The following is a 25,535-nucleotide window of genomic DNA, read 5'->3' as shown; positions in this document are numbered from 1 at the left end:
CAGTATCTTGCCAATTTGGTCTTTTCATCACAGCAACTTCATCAAAGCCAGCAAGGGAGAGGGTTTGCTAGCAAGATAGAAGACACAATATTGTGGAGCCTAATCATAGACATGGCATCCATCACTTTTGCCATGTTCTATTGATTAGGAGCAAGTCATTAGGTCAGCTCACACTCAAGAGGAATGGTTTATATAGGGGTATGAATACCAGAAGACAGAGACCCTTGGGCCATTTTAGAATCTACCTGGCACAATGTTTGTAGGATCCGTAGTTGCAATACCAACCTCATTCCTGATATTGATGAATTGTTTTCCTTTCTTTTTCCTGATCAGTATGGCTAGAGGCTTACCTATTTTATTGATATTCTCAAAGAACTAATGTTTGGTTTCATTGGCCTTTTCTTTTTTTCTACTTTTACCTTTACTTTGAGTTTAATTTGCTCTTTGCTTTCTAATTTCTTAAGTTCGAGGTTGAGGTAATTGATTTGAGACCTTTCATCTTTTCTAATAGGCATTTTTAGTACTACTAGAGGACTGGTGCACGAATTCATGCACCAGTAGGGTGCCTCAACCTGGCCTACAGGATCGGGCCAAAACCAGCTCTCCAACATTCCCTGAGGGGTCCCGAATTGCAAGAGGGTGCTGGACAGGCCAAGGGACCCCACCGGTGCACGATCAGGACCGGGGAGGGATGTGGGAGGTTGGCCAGCAAGGGAGGGACTGCGGGAGGGCTCCAGGGTGTGTCTGGTCCGTCTTGCTCAGTCCCAATCAGCTGGACCCCAGCAGCAAGCTAACCTACTGGTTGGAGTGTCTGCCCCCTGGGTGTCAGTGCACATCATAGTTACTGATTGACAGGTTGACTGTCTGCCCCCTGGTGGTCAGTGCACATCATAGTGACCGGTCGACTGTCTGCCCCCCTGGTGGTCAGTTCACGTAATAGCAACTGGTCGACTGGTTGACTGTCTGCCCCCTGGTGGTCAGTGCACATCATAGCGAGCGGTTGAGCAGCCTTAGCATATCATTAGCATATTACGCTTTAATTGGTTGAACGGATGACCGGACACTTAGCATATTAGGCTTTTACTAGAGGACTAGAGGCCCAATGCACGAAATTCGTGTAAGAGTAGGCCTTCCTTACCCCGGCTGCTGGCACTGGCCTCCCTCTGGCACCCGGGACCTGGGCTTTCCTCCGGCTGCCGGCAGGCACTGGGTACCCGGGCTTCCCTCGCAGCTCCGGCTTCGTCTAGAACAGTGATGGCGAACCTTTTGAGCTTGGTGTGTCAAAATTTTGAAAAACCCTAACTTAACTCTGGTGCCGTGTCACATATAGAAATATTCATAATTTTTTTTGATATTTGCACCCATCGTAAAAAAAAGATTTATATTATTGATATTTATTTTATATATTTAAATGCCATTTAACAAAGAAAAATCAACCAAAAAATGTATAAAATGAACAAAAACAGAAAAACAATGTACATTTAGGAAAAAATAATAAAAACAATGATAATCAAATGGTATGAAAACTAGAAATTAGTGACTTTTTTGGTGCTGAAGTTTGTCTGCTAATTCTTCGATTACAGGTTCATACTTGGTGCATTTCAAGGCCAAGCAAGCGCCACTAACTTCATCTGTTAGCCGGTTTCTTTTGTTCGTTTTAATATTATTTAATGCTGAGAACAAAGTCTCACAAAAATATGTTGATGAAAAAATTGTTAGCAAAGCCATCACTAGATTTTTTAAGTCGCTAAAAGTGTCAGATACTCTGTTCCAAGCACTCAAAATTTCTTGTTCGTAGTTGCACTCTTCTTCATTGTTCAAATGATTTCGTTCCAGATTTTCAAGTGTCGACCTTAAGTTGACAAACACATGAGTCCAAATGCTACCTTGAAAATCTGCAAGTTGCATCTCTAAATCGTCAATTTGCATCCATTGGAAATCCTTTAATTCCAAAGTAATGTAAACAACTACATCTGGATACTTAATTGTTTTAATGGTCTGTTCTAGGCTTCTAAATTGGTCAAATCTTTCACTGAACTGTTCAAATAACGATTTTACTATATTCTGGTACATAAGTATGGACTCCATTACACTCGTTGTAGTGGCCTTCTCGAAATACTTATTTATCCGAGGAAAATACTTATAAGTTTTAGTTTCAATAACTCACTTGAAAATTTTAAGTTTACTTTCAAAAGATTTGATGTATCCAAACATAACTTCAATACTTTTGCCAAAACCTTGTAATTTTAAGTTCAGTTCATTCATATGAACAGAGAGATCTGTAAAAAACATCGAATTGCTGACCCACTTATGATCATTGATCTGAGGAAAGTTTGCAAGATCCTTATTCTCAATAAATACCGTAATTTCTTCAAAGCACTCCACAAATCGCTCAAGTACTTTACCTTGTCTCAGCCATCTCACATTATTGAACATCAGTAGTCCACTGTAGGTTGAATCAACTTCCTGTAAAAGTGCAGAAAATTCTCGCTTGTGAAGGGGTCAAGAAGCTATAAAATTCACAATTTTTGTTACAACTGACATTAAATCATTCAATTCTGAGAATCCCGATTTGGCACACAACACCTCCTGATGGATAATGCAATGAAAAGGTACAAGTGGATGTCTAATAGCTTCCCTAAACAATTTCAGGGATCCCACATTTTTTCCCACCATATTTGGTGCCCCATCTGTCGTGACTGACACAATTTTAGAGATATCAATGTTTAGGTCACTGAATGTTTTTATAACAACCTTACATATTTCGTTTCCTGATGTACTTATTGGCACTGATTCTAACTTTATCAACCCCTCTCTCATTGTGAGACCATCAGAATATCTAGCAATAATGGCTAACCGAGCATTTGATGTGAAATCAGTAGTTTCATCAATAGAAATTGAAAAATATTTACAACTATTTAAGTCTTTTTTAAATTGATGTTGTATGTTTTTGTTAAGATCTGTTATTCTGTCTTTGATAGTATTTCTACTGAGTGCTAACTCAGAAATTCTTTTAATAATATCATCTTTATTTTTCATATTATGAAATAGAGCTGGTGCACATCTTAGAAATGTTTCCTTAATAAATTCTCCGTCACTGAGGGCTTTTCCATGCTGAGCTATGGAGTGAGCAGTACAGTAACTTGCTGATGTTAAATTTGTAGAGCATCTTACAAATTTAATGATGGAATTTGATTGACTTTTATAGAGGTGTAGCTGCCTAGAAATGTATTCCTTCCTTTCATCAATACTTTTTTTCAAGAGCTGACAATGATTAGTTTCAAAATGTCTCTTTACATTCCACGTTCTGCTTACTACCGTTTCATTACACAGTATGCACAATGATCTGTTGTTTCTGTCAACAATCCCGTACATCTCGGTCCATATATCTTGAAAGGGTCGGCTACTGCTACTTCCACTTCTTTTATCATTCAATCTTGCTTTTTTATTTTTTTGATTCTCCATCACAAGGCTGCAAAAATAAATAAATATAAATCACGGCGTTTTTTATAAAAGGTTGATAGGTTTCTTACCTATTAACTTTTTGCAGTGTTGTTGCACTGACTCCTGGTGCAAAACAATTCAAAGATAGTATGTACAACCAACAAATATATGGTGCTGTAATCAATTATCTGACACGCAGAATGTCTCGTCGAGCACTGTTGCACTGTATATCTTTTTCTTCTAACCCTCCCACTCCTGTCTCCTAACGAACATGGCGATCAAGTGCGTCTGTTTGCCGAATGCACCCGAACACACGGGAAGCTTACCCGAGGCACATGCTGACAATAACGAGGCCGTTTCCAGAATTGGGCATTTTGTCACTCGAGTAAAAATAAAATGTCATGAGTAAAGATTAATCTCTTTATAGTGCAATTCTTAACCTTTTTATATTAATGTCAATATTGGAACAATGTATCTTGGATGTTTTCACTATGTATCTTTGCTACACAACACTGATGTACATGTTTACATCTGGTTTTAGAATTGTATTATTGATCATGAGTAATGTGAGTAATAATATTACTCGAGTGATGCCCAACTCTGGCCGTTGTGAGAGACAAATATTTGAATTATGCAATTTTTTGTCTCTGTCGATGCGTGTCACCCAAAATGAGTTTGCGTGTCACCTCTGACACGTGTGTCATAGGTTCGCCATCACTGGTCTAGAAGGTCGTCTGGTCTAATTACTATATTACACTTTTTTTATTATTACTAGAGGCCCGGTGCACAAAAATTTGTGCACTCGGGGGGGAGAGGGGGTCCCTCAGCCAGGCCTGTGCCCTCTCGCAGTCTGGGACCCCTCGGGAGATAACGACCTGCTGGCTTAGGCCTGCTCCTGGGAGGCAGAGGGCAGGCCCAATCCCTAGGTGCAGCCCCTGGTCGGGCTCAGAGCAGGGCTGATTGGGGAGTTGGGGCGCCGCCCCCTGTCATGCACAAAGCAGGGCGGATTGGGAGGTTGCGATGCCACCCTCAGTCACGCTCAGGGTAGGGCCGATTGGGGGGTTGGGGCACTGCCCCCTGTCACACTCAAGGCAGGGTCGATGGGGAGGATGCGGCGCCACCCCCTGCCATGCACAGAGCAGGGCCAATCAGGGGGTTGGGGCGCTGCCCCCCTGTCACTCACAGGGCAGGGCCCATCAGGGGGGTTGGGGCTCCGTACCCTGTCACGCACAGAGCAGGGCCGATCAGGGGGTTGAGGAGCTCCCCCCGTCACTCACAGAGTAGGGCCGATAGGGGGTTGGGGCACCGCACCCTGTCACACTCAGGGCAGGGCAGATCAGGGGGTTGGGGCACCACACCCTGTCACACTCAGGGCAGGGCCGATGGGGAGGTTATGGCTCTACCCCGTCACACACAGAGCAGGGCCCGTGGGGGGAGGTTGGGGCGCCGCACCCTGTCACACACAGAGCAGGGCCGATCAGGGGGTTGGGGAGCTCCCCCCTATCAGGCACAGAGCAGGGCTGATCAGGGGGTTGGGGTGCCTTCCCTTGTCACGAACAGAGCAGGGCGGATAGGGAGGTTGTGGCCCCACCCCCTGTCACACACAGAGCCGCAGGGCGATCAGGGGGTTTGGGCGCTGCCCCCTGTCTGCTGATCCCGGTGCCAGGAGGCCTTGCGGCTCCGCTGATCCCGGTGCTGTGAGGCATATTACCCTTTTACTATATAGGATAGAGGCCTGGTGCACGGGTGGGGGCCGGCTGGTTTGCCCTGAAGGGTGTCCTGGATCAGGGTTGGGGTTCCCACTGGGTTGCCTGGCCAGTCTGGGTGAGGGGCTGAGGGCTGTTTTCAGGCTGGCGGGTGACTGAAGCTCCCAACCTGTCCTTTTTTTCTTTTTTCTTTTTATTCTGGACTAGCTTTAGCTCTGAGGCTTGGCTTCAGCTCTGAGGCCTGGGCTGCTGAAAGCAGGTATCTGGTTTGTTTGGGTTCTATAATCGAAACACTTTCAACTCCAGCTCTGAGATCCCGGCTGACTGAAAGCAGGTTTCTGGAGTTTTGTTTAGTTTCTATATTTGTAACAATGTTTCAAACTGCAAGCTCAGAGGCCAGCAGCGGCAGGTGGGGAACGTTGGAGTCCTCCGTCACTGAAGCAAGCAAGCCTCATGTTCGCTTCAAGCTGCCTGGCTGCTGGCCGCCTTCTTGGCTGGCAGTTACTTTGCATATTGCCCTGATTAGCCAATGGGAAGGGTAGCAGTGTGACACCAATTTGCATGTTTCTCTTTTATTAGTGTAGATTACTAGATGCCCGGTGCATGAAATTCGTGCACGGGGGAGGGAGGGTCCCTCAGCCCGGCCTGCCTCCCCCTCATAGTCCAGGAGCCCTCATGGGATGTCCTCAGACCCTTTTAATTCTTTTTGCAAGGTTAAAACTATTTTTTCAATATACTACTAAGAAGTTGTTTGCCATTTCAATCTTTCTTTCCTGAGTATACTATGAATTTCCAAATGCTTCATGGTAAGTGATGATGCCTTTGCTCTGACGGTTCTTGTGTTTTTAAATTTTTTCAGGTGTAATTTCTAATATGGTAAATATCAATGGGTATGTCCCACATAATTTAAAGTTCTTTGGGTTTTCAGTGGTTTTTGAGATTATTAATCCTCACCTGAGGATATTTTTCCCATTGATTTTTAGAGAGAGTGGAAGGGAGGGGGAGAGACAGAGAAACATCAATGTGAAATAGACTTATCAATTGATTGCCTCCCGCATGTGCCCCAATCAGGGATTGAGCCTGCAACTGAATTATGTGCCCTTGACAAGAATCAAACCCATGACCCTGCAGTCTATGGGCCAACTGTCTACCCACTGAGCCAAACTGGCTAGGGCAAGACAAAATATTTTTTATACAAGAAGCCCTGAGACCAAAGGGGTTCTGAGACATTGAAAATGGCTGGCTTAATGGAAATTATTCTCTATTTAAGTGTATACTCTATTGACAGATTTCTTGGTGCTGGAGATCAAAAAATTAGTGGCTAACATTAAGTCATCTGCTGTCACAATTCCAAGTTTAAGTTACTTTACTACTCTCTGACTTTGGGAAAGTTATTTAAATTCTCCAAGACAAAATTTCCTCAATTATGAGATGAGGAAAATATAGTATCTGTATATAGTTCAAATTAACTGATATAACACATTAAAGCCTTAATACAGTGCTGGCATGTTTATATCAGTTAATTTATTTAGTAGGCACTCTGATAGCTTCTAACAGATGGCATTAGCAGTTACATGGATATATTTGTGAACATGGATGAATTCAACTTAGAACTGAACCCATGTGAACTTTTTAAAATGATCATCTGGGATCTCGTGTTCAAAAGCATTTCATGCTAAGCAGTATTACACGTACCCGTCATATTTTATGAGAATCCTTTCTCTCTCTAAAAGATTTTGATTTTTTCCTCCCACCCATGACAATTCAAGACCTACTCTTCAGTCTGGAATTATTGTAATTATATCAAACTACTTAGCATTCATAAGTAAAAAGCTACCTGGAAAAACTATTCATCCTTAAAAAAACAAACAAAACATAAGCACTTAATTACATGCATAAGTTCTGTGCTCATCTCTTTGGGGATCATAAAGAGGAATTAAAACATTCTTGTCGTTTAGGAATTTATGTATCTGGGTGACAATCCATTTCTCTGTCAAGAAAATTGATTGTGTGTTAGTAGCTGACCTCTTAAAGGATAACAGAAACCTTAACATATTGAATATTAGGTAGCTTTTTCTGATGTAGACCTGATTCGTTAACAGTGAACATTGTTCATTCATTTATTAAGTTAACATATTTATTAGTCATATACTGTGTGCTCATTAATGTGCTTGTCACTAGTGAAAAAGTACGGACTGATATACTAGTAAACACAAATTTGGCTTTCAGGTAACAGACTGTTGACATCAAGTCAACCCACTTTTTCATAGGTGTATTTAATTGAGAGACCATCACATTCAAGGATTTGTTTAAAAAGTGTAACCTTATTTATCTAAATATTTATTTTGGTAATTTATCATAGGAGTAAATAATGAAGTATAATAAGGACTTTTTTCTCTTTTAAACTTCATATGTTACTTCTCTTTATTTTTATTTCCATTTTACTTCTCTTTGAGGTGTGACCACTCATTTATATTTAGGCCTCATCCAGAGATTTCTGGTAGCTTATGCTTTTTGTCTGATTCTGCTGGATTTGACTACTTAGAAGCTATAGGATTTGAATAGTTGAGGTTTTTTGAATATGAAAATTCTGTGGTTACTTGTTCAGCCTTGTTAGAAAAGCTAGTAACTTATCAGCCTTCTTTCTGCTAGTTATTGGGTGTTCTATGGAAAAACTGATTGCATGTTTATAATATCTAAAGCCTTTCAGCATTTTAAAGATTTAACAGCTGAAAACTCCCATCCATCATTTATTGAGCACCTGCTCTGTATGTGCCAGCCATTGTTCTGAGAATGTTCTTGTGAAAGAGCAGACACAGTCCTTGTCTTCAGAATTTGTAAGACATAGCAATCTCTAACTGAGATGATACTAATAATGGCTAGCATTTACTATGTGCCAGGCACTTTTTCAATTACTACATATATTTCCTTATTTAATGCTTAATAACAACTTGTGAATGATGATATTAGTATTACCCCTAATTTACATTTAAGGAAATAGGCGAGAAAGATAATGTTGTCCCAAGTCGCATAGCTAGTGTATGGTAAAGATGGAATTCACATGTGCCAGTCTGGCTTCAAAAATTCCACATTTATCCAACTACACTGTACTGTGCAATTATAACAGATAATTATGGTATAATTTAAATGGATAATTAGGTAATTTCAATAAGTGTGAGCAATGATATGATGGAAATACTTGCTGCTGTGGGAGCTCAGAATGATTTCACCCAATTTGGTCCTGTACTAGGGTCAGGAAAAGCTTTTCTGAGAAAGTAAATCTTTATTGAAAGAGCCTTTTCCACCACACATACACTTTTTAACTACTGAAAATAATTGGAAAGAATATTTTAAAATGGGCAGTGGTTTTCATATAAAGAAATCGCAACATAGGTTAGAAAAACCATGAGTCTGTTCTCAACTTGGAAGGTTCTCTGGTGATTACACCTTATTTACTGTTTGGGTGGAATAACGTTTTTAAATTAGCTATTTAAAAAATTAACCAAAGGAAAAAGTTTTTGTATTTTTGAGGAGACAAACCAGAGGAGAATACTATTATTTAAAAAGACCAGGGTGCTTTTGTTTGGTTTTGATAGAACAAAAAATTTGATTGATTATGTGCAGTTTAAATTAGTTTAAAAATGATAGCAGCTTTGATTGATTACTTCAAGTCTGTTGTCATATTGTAGCAGGGATTGACGTTTCTAAATTTTGTACCAGGAAATGAGCATAGAGAAAAGTATGAAATGCATTATGTAGAATACATTTTATAATATCAAAGCTTTTATGAAGTACTGTGTATTCATAGGTGTTTAATATTTGCAAATTAAGTTGTAATTTAGACAGACTTATTTAAAGTTAAAATTGAACAGTTTTGTGATCTATGTATCAACAGATTTTATAAGTTATTAATCTTTTGAGTGCTGTCCATTTTTATTGTAAGACAGGAACAGTAATTTTTAGGGTGTATTTGGAAATATTTTTGTGGTTAGTAGCATACTATGGCTAAAAAGCTACTATGATAGATGGTTCTGGTAGTATTGCCCTATCCTTCATAATGTAGTGTTTATCATCTTTCATGTATAAAAATCTCATTTTCATTAATGGTTATTTTCATGGTAAAACCATTGTACAGAATTCAAGATCTTAATTAAGAGCCCCAGGAGGTCAGGTTTGACTACTTTTATTAGCACAGTCACGCTCTATCAATTTAAAGTATGCACCATAACAGCTCTGTATTTAATGATTTCACTGGTTTAATTCCTTTATATTCTAAAATTGAAATAGCATCCATTTCATTGATCAGTACAGCTGACTGATCTACTTAGGCTCCATTGTAACATTGCTTGCTTGGTTTTTGTTCCTTTCTCCTCACTCCAACTCCTTCCTCAGGTCAGTCGCCTTCCCTTTGTTTTCTCCAGCCCTTTGATAATCTAACTGGTCACTGCATTATTCTGCTTCATTCCATGCTGTTCTGTCAGCTCCATATTGCATTATGTTATGGCATTCTTTTGTCTTTTCTGCTTACAGGCATCTATGCTCTCATTGCCTAACTCTGTGTGGTACTTAAGGAGTTGGCTGTTTAAGCTGTTTGGCAAATAGTTTACTTACCCAGCAGACTTAATTCTACTCTCTTTGGAAAAGAATTGGTCTTGATATGTCTGACTTTAAAAGAAACAGAATGATAGTGTTTTCTTTATTTGAATATAGAACATAGGCATTATATATAACTTTTCTCTTTTTGGAATGTTTTCTATTTGAAACTTAATAAAACTTAATATGAAAAAAAGGAGTTGGTTATTTAAATGGTGGGTCAATTAACACGCATTCTTTTTCTCATTAAAGCTGGGGCACATGGATGAGTATATATCTACATATATAAAAATATTTTGTTACTCTAATTGCGTTAGATTTTTTTGTTAACTATGGTCTTTCTTCCTAATTTATACTTAACCTAGAAACTTCTGGTGTTTTAATATGGTTCAGGGTGGTAGGCAGGGTGTAACCTATCACCTTTCTAGACTTGGGCTTCTCCTCTCTCTATATGAAAGATCTTTATTTCCAATTGTCCAGGTTCTTGCTATTAAAAATGTGGTCTGTGAACTGGTAGTATCAACATCACCTGTGTATTAAAAATGCCCTACTCAAGACCTTACACTTTTTTTTCTTTATCCTCACCAGAGGATATGTTTTTATTGATTTGAGAGAGAGAGAGTGAGAGAGAGGGAGAGAAACATAGATCAGATGCCTCCCATAGGCACCCCAACCAGTGATGGAACCCGCAACCTAAGTATGTGCCCTGACAGGTAATTGAATCTGCAGCCTTTTTGATGCATGGGACAACGCTCCAACCAACTGAACAGCCCAGCCAGAGCAAGACCTTATACTTCTTAATCTGCATTTTAACAAGATCTCTAGTTAATTGATATGAACATTGAAGTTGGCAAAGCACTATTCTAGGTACCATCCAGCTAGTTTACACATTAATGTATTCTTGAACGTGTGATCTTATTTAAATGTTTGTAAATTATTTTGTAACTATTCATCTTGGTTCACCAAAAGTTATATCCTGGATGGGTATCATTGCTACTACTATGTGAAAGAAATAACAAAATTAATCTTAAACAGTGTCCAGGTCTTATAAGTGAGGATTGGGTATATATTAGATCTAAAACTATAACAAACATTTATTAGTTTGGTTTCTTTGTCCTTCCTCCATCATCAGATTGTATCTGTGGATGAAGAACTATTTTGTTGTTCTTCTTGGGCTGTTGCTTTTCAAGAAAATTGTATGGACAAAGATGAACATTTCAAGAACAAATATTCAAACTTCTATTTAATGTTTATCTTAAATGAGCAAAATTATATCTTACAAAATTTTATATGTTGTTTAATAGTATATGTTTATTATTTATGAAGAAATATTGAGGATCATATTGAAATCTTGCTTTTACATGATGAAAAAAGTTCATAGACTCCCATGTAGTGCAATATGATAATTCCATAAAATTTCAAAAATTTCTATGGGATTTTAAGTAGACTGGGAAATAATCTTGTAGTAATTCTCGGCTGTGCCCAGCATTGTGTGAGTGCATATGGGTAGGGACAATATTTACTATTATTTTTGCAAGGTTGATAGTAAAATAAATGTTGTGTTCTCTGAGCACATATTAATGAAGACTTAGAGATAGAATTCCTTTTTGCTACTACATTAATCAATTAAGTTAATGCATCATGTGTGTACAGTCATTTGATGACACCCTAAAACTTACATTTATTTGTATATATGTGCTTTAGGAATTAGTTTAAAAAATTAAAGTGATTTTTTTTTAGTCATAAAAGAAGGAAGTTCTTTGTGTTGTGCTTTAAGAATAAGAACTGAGAACATAAAAGTCAATATATTATTATTCCTTTAGCATTCAGATGAAGTGTGAACAATGTGGCCACATTTCTGTTGGTATTTTTCTCAAGTAATGGTATTGTTTAATGATGATAAGCAATATCTCAGTGAATTTTTTGTACCTTCTTTTGACCTTTTGCCTAAGAATGGCAGTGAGAGGGAGTGCCACAGAGAAACCCTCAGATATGTGTGCGATAGCAGTATGTTACTTAATACTTCAAGAGTGTTCAGTCTTAAGCAACAAAAGAAAACTCCAAGGAATGACCTAGAAGCCATTCTTTTTTAAAAATAAATCTTTATTGTTGAAAGTATGACATATGTCCCCCTTTTCCCCCCATTGCCCTTCCCACCCCCCAACCCCATTCTGTTTTGTATCTAGCTTCTGCTGTATGTAGCTGTGACAGACAGGACATGGTTGTGGTTACCAGAGGATAGATACTCTTGTGGTCATAACCAAGTTGTAAATGTCACTGAGATTCTTCTTGAATGTCTGTCACATGTGTATCCCTGATTCTAAAGTAGATAAAAATGAAACAGTGATTCATTTGGGAGTTAGCACTCCCAGAAGATTAGTTTTTAAACAGAACAGCAGAAGGACTTGTGACATGCATCCATAAGCAATAGTAATGATTTGACAGTTATTTAGCTCTCAGTTCCTAGCCTTTTGGTTGAACTGACAGCATGCCTGCAAAGATAGTGAGGCCTATTTTAGCCCCATTAATGTCTTTTTGAATGTTACCCTGCAGTCTGCGTTAATGATAAATGTTCAGTGATTGATGATTTTATAGTCCCAGGGGATTCTGGGTGGTTTCTGGTTTCTGTGAGCCAAGGCAGTTGTCTTTCTTGTTTGGCCTCTTGTTAGTTTTTCTCATCTTCACTAAAATTGTTTTAAGTTGGCAGAAGGATAGGTATCATCTTCAGTTTTAATTAACTCGGGTTCAAGGCCTTATCAGTATAATTTTAGAAGGTGATGCTGTACTTAGTATGTTTAGGAGTCTGAGAACCAGAACAGTTTTTAATCCACAGAGCTTTTGTAACATTTTATTTGTAAACTTTGGTATCGTTTTTCCTTCTCTGCTTTTAAAAAACCATGTTTTCAGTTATAAGGGGAGATTTAATAATGGCTATTGTGAAATAATATTAGCTATATTGTTTTCATGCTGTTTGTAGTTTTATTTTTCAGACTTAAAAACTTAAATCAGCTATTTTTAATGTGTTTTCCTTTTTACATGGCTCACTTTCTGTAAGAGTATATTTTGTTATACTGGTATTAAAAGGAGTATAAACAGATCTTTTTTGCTAAAGATTTGTTTGCCACTTAGGAAAGGAGGCAGAAAAAGGAGGATTGAGATAAACATTTTCTAACACAGAAATATATTTTCTTAGTTCATCCCTTTTTTAAAAAGAATTTATAGAACTTTCTTCTTAGCTGTAAAGAGATCATAGGGCTAATTTTCTTTAAGATCAAGAAACTTTTTTTTTTTACTTTAAAACCTTAAAAATAACAAAAGAAGCACTCTGTTTAGTTTTCTAAGTAATGAACAAGGAACTTGGTGAGGAATAACCATTTGTAAGTCTGTATATTAATTAGATGATTATGCTCAATTAGCAGGACTGCCAAGTAATCTCTTTAACACTCCCATCTTTTTTTTTCCCCTAGGGTTTTACAGACAGCCCTCATTACAGTGATCACTTGAATGACAGTCGATTAGGGGCCCATGAAGGCCTGTCCCCAACACCTTTCATGAACTCAAATCTGATGGGTAAGTTGGTACTTTTTTGCAAGTAGTCTTCACAAAGCCTACTTTGTGAAGAGGCATATTTTGTCAGAGGCATATTTTGTCCCCTTGTCCAGGAAGGACACATAAGTATCTAGACGCAGCGGTTCTCAACCTGTGGGTCTCGAACAATGAAAATACATCCTGCATATCAGATATTTACATTATGATTCATAACAGTAGCAAAATTACAGTTATGAAGTAGCAACGAAAATAATTTTATGGTTGGGGATCACCACAACATGAGGAACTGTATTAAAGGGTCGTGGCATTAGGAAGGTTGAGAACCACTGATTAGAGGAAAGTTCCTGAGTTTCTAGGGACATCTCTGCTTTCCTGTTCAGCTCAGTTTGAGGAGCAAGCATCCAGAAATGTGGATCTTTCTCATAGAGCATTATGGTCATCGATGTCAAAAAAGAAAGCAGCAATGTTTTAACTGTCAATTTTTGCAGTGTTTTTGTGACATCAAGCATTTTTTTTGTTTTTTGCTTTTGGGGCAGAGAAGTGTTTCCGAGACATTTATAATTTATTATTTGTCTTAACAGTTGTATGTTTGTGACAATTAAAAATACAACAAAGCAGTAATTTTAGGCAGATTTTACTTATATTGAATAATATTTTCTTTTGGCACTATTTGATTAAAACTTAATAGTACATTTAGATGTTGTAGCTTTTGTTTTAAGCACTTGGGTTCATATTGGCGATTTTAAAAATTTTGTTCTGCAATGGAAAAGTTGTACTTTGAAGGATATTACCTACCACTAAACCTGATTATTATATTTTGGCAAAACCTTTAATGTTAACCATTCTCTATATCTCCCCTTTACTTCCTGCATTACAACCCCATCTCCCTTTTATCTTTCTCATATGAAAGTTTATAGCTGTACAATCTGAAATGATAAGCCCAAGGTTTTTTGTTTTTCTTTAATCAGTTTGGATGCCACCCGTTTATATGATACTTTCATCTTTTTTGCAGAACCTGATTCAAAAGAATCTGTTTTATGACATTATTTTTCCTTTTTGCTAATGCTGGTGCTCAGCACATTAAAAAGCTTTATTTAATCTGTTTTACTGGTTTTTGGTGGCATCATGTAAATATGGAAGGTTTTGTGTAATTGTTATTGATTTCATTGCTTACTCTATTTTTGAGGACATGACCTACATTATGATCTTAGAATTGTCCTTTTTAAGACACAGCCATGCTAATCTAAGTGGATTATCCAAATCCAAAATCCTGGTGGTCTGCAATCTTTTTACAAATGGTTTTGCTTCACACAGTCTTTGTTTATTTCCCTTATCCTGTGTAAAGTGCTGAGGAAACAAGTCTGATGTTTTAGTATGGATTTTGCTTAAGGCAGTTACCAATATAAAACCAGAATCATTGAGTATTATGTAAGAGTAAAATATCTATAATCAGCAATAAAAATTGTGTTTAAAATGACAGTTTGTTTTAACATAAATGTAAATGAAAATCTCAATATTAAATACATGATCATTCCAGGTTAAAATCAGAATTTATTTTAATAAATTTAGAACAAAATAATTTTCCTTGCACTTAGCCCAGGAAAATATTCTAATTTATTTTTTAAATTTTCTATTGAGCTTACTATCAAAATAAAATAATATGACACTTCAGATAATTTCCTTTTGTAGTACAGTTTTTTCCCCAAGTAGCATTTAACTTATAATAAATGTGGCAGAGCATGTTATAGTCAATGTGCTTATAATTTCAAATTGAATTAAGCTTTCTAAATTGAGGCTATACCTCTGTATTTTGAAAAATCAGGAAATAGTTTTTATTTTAATATTTATGTCCTTACCTTTATTCTTAACTCACAGAGATGATTCTTAAGCCCAGTAGAATTATATCATTAGCACAGCTTTGAGCAAAGGTTAGTTAAAATTGTTGGGTAAGTGTGAGAATTAAATGAATTCTGAGAAATATGTGTCAGCCACTTGCTCTGAGCAGCTGTTGACTAAAAGTATTTCTGTAATTCAGTTTGAGGTAGCATTTTCTTAGTTGGAGAAATTATGAGCATGTGCTTTTTGGTTTCTTGAGTTTATTATTAGAATACTTTTAATAGTCAACCCTATCCTGTGTATAAAATAAGTTAAAATAAATTTTAAAAACTCAGATTTTTAAACAGGTTGATACAGTACAAGTGAAAAAAATCTGCATTCATCTAACTGCATTGTACAGTTAATAAGGTACAGCTACACATTTTCATTGTAAGTTTTAAACCTAATCTTAAAAATGTTAATTTACCTGTAAGAAAGGGGGAAATAATTCTGAAAAGATTTGGCAGATATATTCAGAAGCATTTTACCAGTCTTTAGCAATATCTGATTTACTGTACTTCTTTCCCTTTGTTTCCAATACAAGTGATCAAATGAAGTATCTAATAATTTAGTCTAAGCCAGTGATGGCGAACCTATGACACACGTGTCAGAGGTGACACGTGAACTCATTTTTTTGGTTGATTTTTTCTTTGTTAAATGGCATTTAAATATATAAAATAAATATTAAAAATATAAGTCTTCGTTTTACTATGGTTGCAAATATCAAAAATTTTCTATATGTGACATGGCACCAGAGTTAAGTTAGGGTTTTTCAAAACGCTGACACGCCGAGCTCAAAAGGTTCGCCATCACTGGTCTAAGCAATCTGCAGGACAATAGCTTGCTTTTGGAAATAAATGTCTCTTAAATTGTAGAATTGTTACATAGCAACAGGCATTCCCAGTTGATAAGAGCTGAAGTAATTGGACTATTAGATATTCAAAATGTGGGTTTATAGTACTCCGTAGAGTCACAGTGGATAGATTTACTTTTCTAGCCAGTGACAACTTAAGAAAGTTTCAGTCTAAAAACCTTCATTGTTAAAGCACAACTGAGATGGGCATGGTACTAGAATCATTTGGAACTGTTAATACGTAATCATTATAACAGGTGATGACACTTCACAGTAGTGCTATGAATGATAAATGCTCAGAAACAGTTAAAGCTAATAGAAAAGCAGTAATATATTTCATCATTGCTGCAGCAAATAAAAAACACCATTAAAGGGGGGATTGTATGTCTAGGGAATTTTTTTTTTGTATTATGTTCAGCTATAAGCACATTTGCCTAAAGAAATAGTGCATTATAAAGTACACTTTCATGATGGAGCTCTCAAACACTTTACTGATTTTGCACACTGCCAAAATGAGAAATTTTGTCTAACAAGGGTTGTTAATGATTCAATAATGAAAACTTTGCCATAGAAACATGCATTTCTATATTCATTTAGATATTTTGAAGTGTTTTATACAGGAAGTAAAGCTATTATGTTAGATTAGTTAGTGTTCCTTTTTAATGAATTCCAGAATTATCCAGTTGATTTCTCAATATGAAAAAGAAGAGCTTTTTTTTGTTTCAAGTTGAAATAAGTACATCTTTTGGCACATCACTAAGTAATTAGCATCAAACAGTTCTGTACTCTATTATAGTGACACTGCAAAGCTTTAACAATAGCAATGAATTGCAATAGTATCACCAAATAGTCTATTGTTCTCTTTTTCTACCCCTGGTCCCCTCATTAACTTCAGTAATATGTGCTTTCCTTTACCTGTTGTTGATTGTATTTTTGGTGATGCTGGGACCAGTTTATTAATTGGACATATATATGAATTATTTGATAGAATTGCCTACCTTCAATTCCCAACTGATTGTAGAATGGATTAATCCTATATTAAAGCTTATGTTTATCAAAGCTTTACTTATTTTAGGTGGTGTGTGCATGTGCTGCCAGTGAGAAATTTAAGATGAGATATTACCTTCAATTTTCCTTTTTTTCTGAGACTTTCAATTGTGTGGTTTTCTGAGATCCATTTTGCCTCTAGAGATGTTTTGTTAATATTTTATCTTTTAAAGAGTGAAAATACTTTAAGAAAGTGTTGATGGTATATGAAAAAATGCAGGGCTGAGTGTTAAGTGATCTGGATTTTAACAACCTTTCTCTTTCTAATAGGGTACTGCTGGGTAGTCTCAAAGATATTCTGCAGCCCTGGAATTCTATAATCTAAAGTATCTAATATTTGCAACCTTCAAAAAGGCTGCAATTAGAATTACAATTGTTTTTTGCCTGACGTTTCAGAGACAATAATTGGCAAAACTGAATGTTGAACCCATGTCTCCTGACTTTCAGTCCAGTGTTCTTTCTATTAGGCACATTAGGCATGTAAGATGCTTATTCTTTCTATGTAATACTCCCATGTTTTTACTAAGTCAGCATTGTCCTAAACTGTAATTATGGAAACACTGGTCTTGAGAGATGACCATGAGGAAAAGGTTCTGTAGTGACACAACTTTGGAAAACATTGTATATTTGTTTGTTTTTTTGTTGTTTTTTTAATTTGAGTTCCCTCTGAAGAGATTCAGATTGTACTTTAGAATATTAAAGACTCTGGAGAGAAAAGAAGAAAAAGCATATTTAACTTTGTTTAGCCCATCACATCCCAGATCCAGATGACGTACAGAGCCTTTCTTAAAAAAGGATCATTAGCCTCCAAAGAGCTAGTTTTCCATAGAGCACACACTGGAAAATGCTTGTAAGTTGTTTGAAGGGAAAATGAAAGACAGTACATGAAAGTTCTCTGAAATGCAAAGTGATACAATGTTAATATTGCTGTATATATTTTTATAACTCACTTTAAGCATCTTAGCTGATTTAACAGTTTGGGTCCAGTTGTTCAAGTACATGTTAAACCTCTGTTTATAAGTACTATTTGACTTACAAGTGAACCGACTGTCCTTCCATTGCCTTTGAGGTCTGTCAGGCCTTCCCTTCTTTCTACCTCAGAGTCTAACATGCCCCTCTGGTAGCAGCTACTACATTTTATTTTCATTCCATTGTGGATTAAGTGGGTTCCCTCTTTATTGGCTGTGGGCGCTGCCATCTTGTGAGGACATGATGGTCAATTAGCATGTTCCCTCTTTATTAGATAGGATTCCTCTTGCTGCTGCTTAGACCAGTCTGAATTGATGAGTACCTTCCTTCTTCTCCTTCATCCCTTTATTCTGTCCTTAACTGTGTAAAATACTATATGGCACAATATAAAGGTGAATAATTTACAGTCTGTTTACAGTCTTGGCTATTTTAGTGTAGGAATTTCAATAAATATACTTGGTAGAATGTGAGTAATACAGAAAAATTCTTGTAGAAATTTAGAAGAGATCAACATAAGGCACAGCCAAAAGTGATCAGGAAAAAATGTTATTGTGGAGTAATATTTCATCCAGTATATTAGGAATTTTTCTTAGAAGTGAGAGAAATTAAATTATGTTCAACAGAAATTGATATTTATTGACTTACACATCCCATATTCCTAGGAATAGATTGATTTTAGGCATGATGGATCCAGGGGTTCAAACCTTGAAATAGGGTCCCCCTCTTTCTCCTTAAACGTGTTTCTTGAGATGATGAGAGAAAACTGGAGTGGCAAATTGGGCTGAGAGATTTAAGAAATGGGAAAGGGTAGGGGTGCAGTGTTCTCATTCCCTCTCTACTTTTAGATCCTTCACTTTAGTCTTTCCAAAATTGTTCTAAAGTCTTCTTTCTGGATATTGTATTACAAGGATACATTATTTTTTCATGATTAGGAATGTTTTCTTGCATTGCAGATAGGCATTTCATTGCAGTTATAATACTCTCTTCCTGGCCCTTTCCATGCCCATACCCTTGCAAAGCAGCCTCTTTTCGTGGGTAAAATGGCTTTTGATAGCCATTCTTTTGAAGCCAGATGTGAGCTAATGACTTCTTTCCTACCCAGTCTGGGAGATACCAAACTAATGCTAATGCCTCACTCTGGAAGAGGTTTCAGAGTTTCCAGGGTATGTCTGGATAGACTTAGATCCATTTTATCTAAGTAATTAGTCTTGTAGTGAATTACTTAAAAAATTACTTAGAATTACTTAAAAGAGATGCCAAGATGTCAGAAGATGGGGAAAAATGTTCAATTGGGACTTTATTTTGAAAATTAAAATTAGAAAGTAATATTAACAAAACAAATAATAACTTATATTATCTACTAAGTGAACAAAAATGAAATAATTGTTGAGTTTTTTGATATTCTTTTTTCTTCAACAATATAGAAATCGCTTTTACTTCATTTGAACCGTGTTGATTTTCTCTTCAGTTATTAACTGACTAATGCAGTTAGGTATAAATCTGTTAGTGGCTTTTGTGTTTGATTAAATGGTTCTTTAACATCACTTTCAAGCATTTCATGAAATATTTAGTTTCTTGCATGATATTCAACTGTCAGTGGCCTTTTTTCGCATTTGCTTTGTATTATGGGATAATTAGCAAAGATTAACAAAAAACTCCAGTGATTCTAGCCTCAGATAGCCACACTACTTGTGAGGGATATTTCACTGGGATTTTTTTATAGTTTTCTATAATCTATAATCTGGAATTTAAAAAAACTATCAAAATAGCAATATAAAGTTGTAGCTGTAGTGAACTGAACTACAACATTAGGAGAGGAAAATATGAAAATTGGGCAACTTGATAGAGATGTGGCAGTAGGGCAGCTCTTTAGAGAGAAATCTTCAGAGAATAGCTGTGGAGAAGAATCTCTAGAGAGAATCTGTGATGAGAGGACAGTGTGAGGATGGCACAGTCATCCAAATAGTATGCTGTTGCCTTATTGAGAATATCCACTCTCAGCTTGGGAATCTCCAAAGGGTGTGTGTAATAAAAATACTCTAACATTTTCTAGGCTTCTATATGAACAGAGTCACGATAAATGTAAATTAGGGATTTTTATTACAGTGCATAGAATATATATTTAAATTTTTTATGTACAGTGCTTAATAGCTTGTGTTTAAGAAATGTTCAATTTGATATGCTATTTATCTTCAACTTAAAGCTCTCTTCTATCTGAAAGATTTAAGAGGAAATGTGCTCCATTTGTTATATGATAATTTTTAATACAATTTTGCTTAAGTTTACATAAAGTAAAATATGCTCACACCATCTTTTTTTGCTTTCATACAGGCTAATTGAAGGAAATTAAAATGTGCAGAGCATTTTTACTCTGTGTTTATGTGTGTGCGTGTATGCATGTGCATGTCTACCTGTATGTTTAGACAAGATAAGAGCACATCAGTGTAGGCTTTTGTTTATTTCATTTTGCAGTAAGATTTCAATCAAGTGTCTTCTTAAAAAATGTAAATAGTATCTTTTTAAAAAAAATTTTATTTTATTGATTTTTTACAGAGAGGAAGGGAGAGGGATAGAGAGTTAGAAACATCGATGAGAGAGAAACATCGATCAGCTGCCTCCTGCACACCCACTACTGGGGATGTGCCCACAACCAAGGTACATGCCCTTGACCGGAATCGAACCTGGGACCCTTAAGTCCGCAGGCCAACGCTCTATCCACTGAGCCAAACCGGGTAGGGCATGTAAATAGTATCTTTAGGTGTTTTAAAAAGTTACTAGAAAACATCTGTAGGTACTGGCAGAGTAATAGTAGAAATTACTGCTCGTAATTTACTATTTCCCTAGAGATATTGGAAGAATATATGTGTATACATTCATAACTTGTGTGTTGTCATGTGTATCCTCTGTTGTTGTTTATAACTTCTAATCTGTCCCTAATTCCTTTGGTTAACTTGCTACACTGGACAGTTTTAAGACATTGCAGCTCATCTGAACTTCCCAAATGTTTTTGTTATGCAGTGTTCTTTTAACTTTCCAATTTACCATGTTCCACTTGGAAGGAAAACAGTGCCCCAAACACACTTATGAAGATGAATTTATATACGCATTTTTAAAAATACGTTGTGCGTCTACTTAACTTCACGAGTAAGGAATTTAATCCAAGGAATTAATTATGGTATATAGCCACTCTAGAAAACATTTTATTATAAAATGAAATGCAATAAGCATATAACTCAGCAATACTCTTGAACATTATCCCAGAGAACTGAACACTTATGTTCTCGCAATAACGTGAACACAAATGTTCATAGCACCTTTTTTTATAATAGCCCCAAATTTGAAACAGTCCAGATGTCCTTCACTGGGTAAATGATTAAACAAATTATGGTCACTCACACCATGGAATACTATTCAGCAATAAAAAGAAATGAACTATTAATCAGTGCAACAGTTTAGATTGATCTTGAGTATATTTAGCTGAGTGGGGAAATAAGCCACTCTTTAAAAATTATATACTATATGATTCCATCTGTATACTACTCTTGAAATGGCAAAATTATAGAATCAGGAATAAATTGTTGGTTGCAAGGGGTTAAAGAGACAGGTGGATTTGGTTCTAAAGGGGCAACACAAGACATACTTGTGCTGTTGACCCTATTCTCTATCATGCTTATGGTGACAGATACATGAACTTACTCAAATGAAGAAAAAACTACTGGGGAAGATCTCTATGGATTGTATCAATATCAATATTCTGGTTGTAATATTGCAAAATGGAGGGAATTAAAGGGTACACAGGATCTTTCCATTATTTCTTAGAACTGCATGTAAATCGAGTTATCTCAAAAGTTTAATAAGTGTACACTGAGTGGCCAGATTATTATGACCACCTGACGTTTGTAGGCAAATTAGCTATAATTTCGCACTGAAGTTGCTAGAGGGCCAGACCATTATAAATAGGGAAGCAGGTTGTTTGCCACGACATTGATTTTTTTCTGAAGATATGGGTAAACAACGCGATTTAACAGCCTTTGAACATGGGATGATTGTTGGTGCTTGGAGCCATGGAGCGAGTATCAGCAAAACAGCTGAAAGCCTGTTCGAATACCTTTGCTGTCTGCAATTACCAAGATAAAACGTCTCCAATTTGCACAGGAACACAAGGATTGGACAGTCAAGCATTGGAAAAAAGTCATGTGGTCCGATGAATCACGTTTCCAGTTGCATCATGCAGAGTGAGAATTTGGCAAAACAGCATGAAATCATGCACCCCACATGCATGAGTCCAACCCTTCAAGCTGGTGGGGCAGTGTTATGGTTTGGGGCATGTTTCCCTGGCATGATTAGGGCCCTTTAATTTGTGTGGAACAACGCCTGAATAGCACAACATACCTAAGTATCATTGCTGATCAAGTTCATCCTATCATGTTGATGGCATATCCCAATGGAGATGGCTTCTTCCAACAAGACAATGAGCCATGCCATGGTGCTCGTATTGTGTAGGAGTGGTTTCAAGAACATGAGGGAGACATTACCTTGCTTAGGTGGCCCCCACAATCACCAGATCTCAATTCAATTGAGCATTTGTGGGACGAAGTTAAAAGAGCCATCAGGCAGCTGGTTCCATAACCATCAAATCTCACAGAACTGGACAGTGCTATTCATCAGGCATGTTGTCAGATTCCTCGCATCACCTTTCAACAATTCGTGGAGTCAATGCCAAGAAGAATCTCTGCAGTATTGAAGGCAAAAGGTGGCCCAACGAAGTACTGATGGGGTGGTCATAATAATCTGCCACTCAGTGTATATACAAACATAACTGAATATGTAAATAAATTAATTAGAAGAAGTAAAAAGTTATAGAAAAGTAATTTAGGCAATATTGGAGGTAAGACATGGGTCAGGGGTGTGCAGAGATTTTTTTCTAGAAACATTTCTAATGGAAATCTAGACCAAAATATTCACCCTTGTGGCATTTTAAATAATTGAAAATTCATATATTTTTAAGGCAAGAATGTCTCTTGAACTTTTCTTTTTAGGAAACTGTAGCACTCTGATAAGTGATATTAGCAAGTGAGAAGAATCTTTTTGTCAGCATCTTTACTTTGTGTGCACAACACTATTATCCCTTTTGGGCATTAGGGGTTGGGAAACATCAAAGGCCAAAGCCTTATGTGTGTTCTTGAGGACCTCAACAACTTGAGAATATCTAGAAAACAAAATGATCTGTACTTCAGAATTGAATTTTTCACGGAAAGATATTAGCAAAAGGACAGCATGTAAGTACTTGATGCCTGGGTGAGTAATAATAGTAAGCATGTCAGAGAAAAATATTTGAAGTTCCCAAAGTTAATTCTTCAGTGATAAACTTCACCTAGTAAGGGTTGATCTTTGTCACCTATCTTCCCCCAAGAGGCAAAGTAGAAAGATGCAACAACAGACAACTAGGAAGATGGCAGCATAGGTAAAAATGCCTGTACTCCTCACCTCCCACAATCACATCAAAATTACAACTAAAATATAGAACCAACCATTACCCAGAACTGCTGGAAAGCTGGCTGAATGGAAGTCCTACAACTAGAGAAGTAAAGAAGAAAGCACACTGAGACTGGTAGGAGGCACAGAGGTGTGGAACGGGCTGATCCAGCACCCACATGTGCTGCTTTTTTAATTGGGGAGATCCTCTCTGTGGAGACCGCCCTGAGGAGCAAGGGGTTCCAGCCCCACACCAGACCCTCAACCCAGGGTCCCAGAGCTGGGAAAAGAAGTCCTTATGGATAGTAAGAACTACGGGCCGTAAAAACCAATGCGGATTGGGGCTCAGTGACACAGAGGCTGCTAGAGACCCAGCTGTTCCTTTTAAAAGGCTGGCACCACAAACTGAACTTACAAAGTCCTGCTTCCTCTGAGCTCCAATGCCAGGCTAGGTTCTGGGGAACACAGACACATACGAGGAGGAACTGGATTGTCTGGCATCAGGGCAGGAACTCAGGGACAGCTTTCTCCCAGAGAGAGGTGCTCACAGGGATCATTGTTCCTATGCTGGGACTATTCTGGTCGCAGGGCTGACTGGCAGCCATTTCTGTTTGCTCCACCCTGGTGATTCCCTAAGACCCTGCCTCATCCAATTTACAACCCCACCCAAGCTGTGTACAGTGGCTTTTGCATATGAATGGCCTGTCCTTGCTCAGGCTAAAATCTCTCAAGCTGCAGCTGGGTCAGGGAGTCCCAAACCTATCAGTAAAAGGCCCAAGACCCAGCACCAGCACCAGCCTGCCTTGCTTCGTAGCTGGGCCTCATCTGGGTACTTCCAAACCTGATACAAAGAGGAGGAATCAACAGATCTCTCTGTAGCTCCTGCTGGGTAGCCCCAGGCAGTGGCTGACTTTGCACCTCCCTGGAGACCCAAGAGCCAGTGTACCCAGTGGTCAGTGTCAGACCATACCAGTTTACAACTCTTCACATCCATAAGTGACACACTCAAAGGGCAGACTCAATGAGCACTAAAGCCCCACTGAAGCAAGTCCTGCTCCATAAGGGTGTCTCCTCATAGCAGCTTTCCCACTGTACTCGGAACTGGTCTCCATAGCCAATTGGCCTGGTGGGGCCTGTGTTCCACTTGGGGGAAGCCGAGTGTTGGTTTGTCAATGCCAGGTCCGTGGTGCCATTTCTTTTTAAATGGCCTGTCGCTAGATAGAGGAAGCCGGGCGTTGCTACGTGACATCATTACCCAGCGCCCACAGCCACCGTTTCTGGGCTGGTCTGGGCTGTGGGCCACGTTTTGTGCCATGGAGTCTTGGCAGCGTTGGCAGTGATTTGGTGGGTGTCGCTTTAGGGTGGTGGTGGGGCCTGTGTCCCACTTGGGGGAAACCGAGTGTTGGTTTGTCGGCGCCAGGTCTGCAGTGCTGTTTGTTTTTTTTTAATGGCCAGTAGGTGTCATGGCAGCTCCTGCATTGAGCATCTGCCCCCTGGTGGTCAGTGTGTGTCATAGGGACCAGTCGGACGGTCAGACAGACACTTAGCTGGCCATAGGAAGAGTTTGAAGCGGGGCTGTTCTGGTGGTCCCTGGAGTTAGGTATTTTAGGCAAACAGTCTTTAGAGGGAGTTCTGGCTTGGAGTCTCTTGAGGTAATTGGGGGAGAAGAGGGGAGGATCCTTGGAAATGGAATTGAGAAAAACATCAGTAGGCTAGTTCATAACTTCCTGAATTTTTAAAGATTCTACCTAATATGCCAATGTTTTTCTAAGATTTAAAAAAAGTCTTGCTTTTAAATATGTGTACAAAGAGCCCATAATAATAAATAAAATAATATACCTGCCTTTGTATTTGTCAAAAATTTTGTGTCATTTGTGAAAGCAAAAATTATAATTGTAGATCTTTTAAAATTATAATGAACTATGGTGCATTATAAATTTAAGGATTTTAGAACTATCTTGAAATGATTAGTATAAAAATGTGGGTAAGTCCTTGGGGGCGAATTTTTTTGTATATGTAAAAGC

At 37.6% G+C, this 25,535-nt stretch overlaps 1 protein-coding gene across 3 annotated transcripts in view; it reads left to right on the top strand.

Moving 5' to 3' along the window:
* Positions 1–25,535, top strand: part of TCF12 (transcription factor 12) — a 349,904-nt gene that overhangs the window by 144,980 nt on the left and 179,389 nt on the right. For all 3 annotated transcript variants that reach the window (XM_023751610.1, XM_023751612.1, XM_023751611.1), the window contains exon 5: positions 13,211–13,313. In XM_023751610.1, coding sequence (XP_023607378.1) covers positions 13,211–13,313 — 103 coding nt within the window. The remainder of the gene's footprint in view (positions 1–13,210; positions 13,314–25,535) is intronic.

The sequence above is a fragment of the Myotis lucifugus genome, unplaced genomic scaffold (assembly GCF_000147115.1).
Source record: "Myotis lucifugus unplaced genomic scaffold, Myoluc2.0 scaffold_23, whole genome shotgun sequence".
Lineage (NCBI taxonomy): Eukaryota > Metazoa > Chordata > Mammalia > Chiroptera > Vespertilionidae > Myotis > Myotis lucifugus.
The sequence above is the reverse complement of the archived record's forward strand: the minus strand, read 5'-3'. Positions and strand labels throughout refer to the sequence as shown.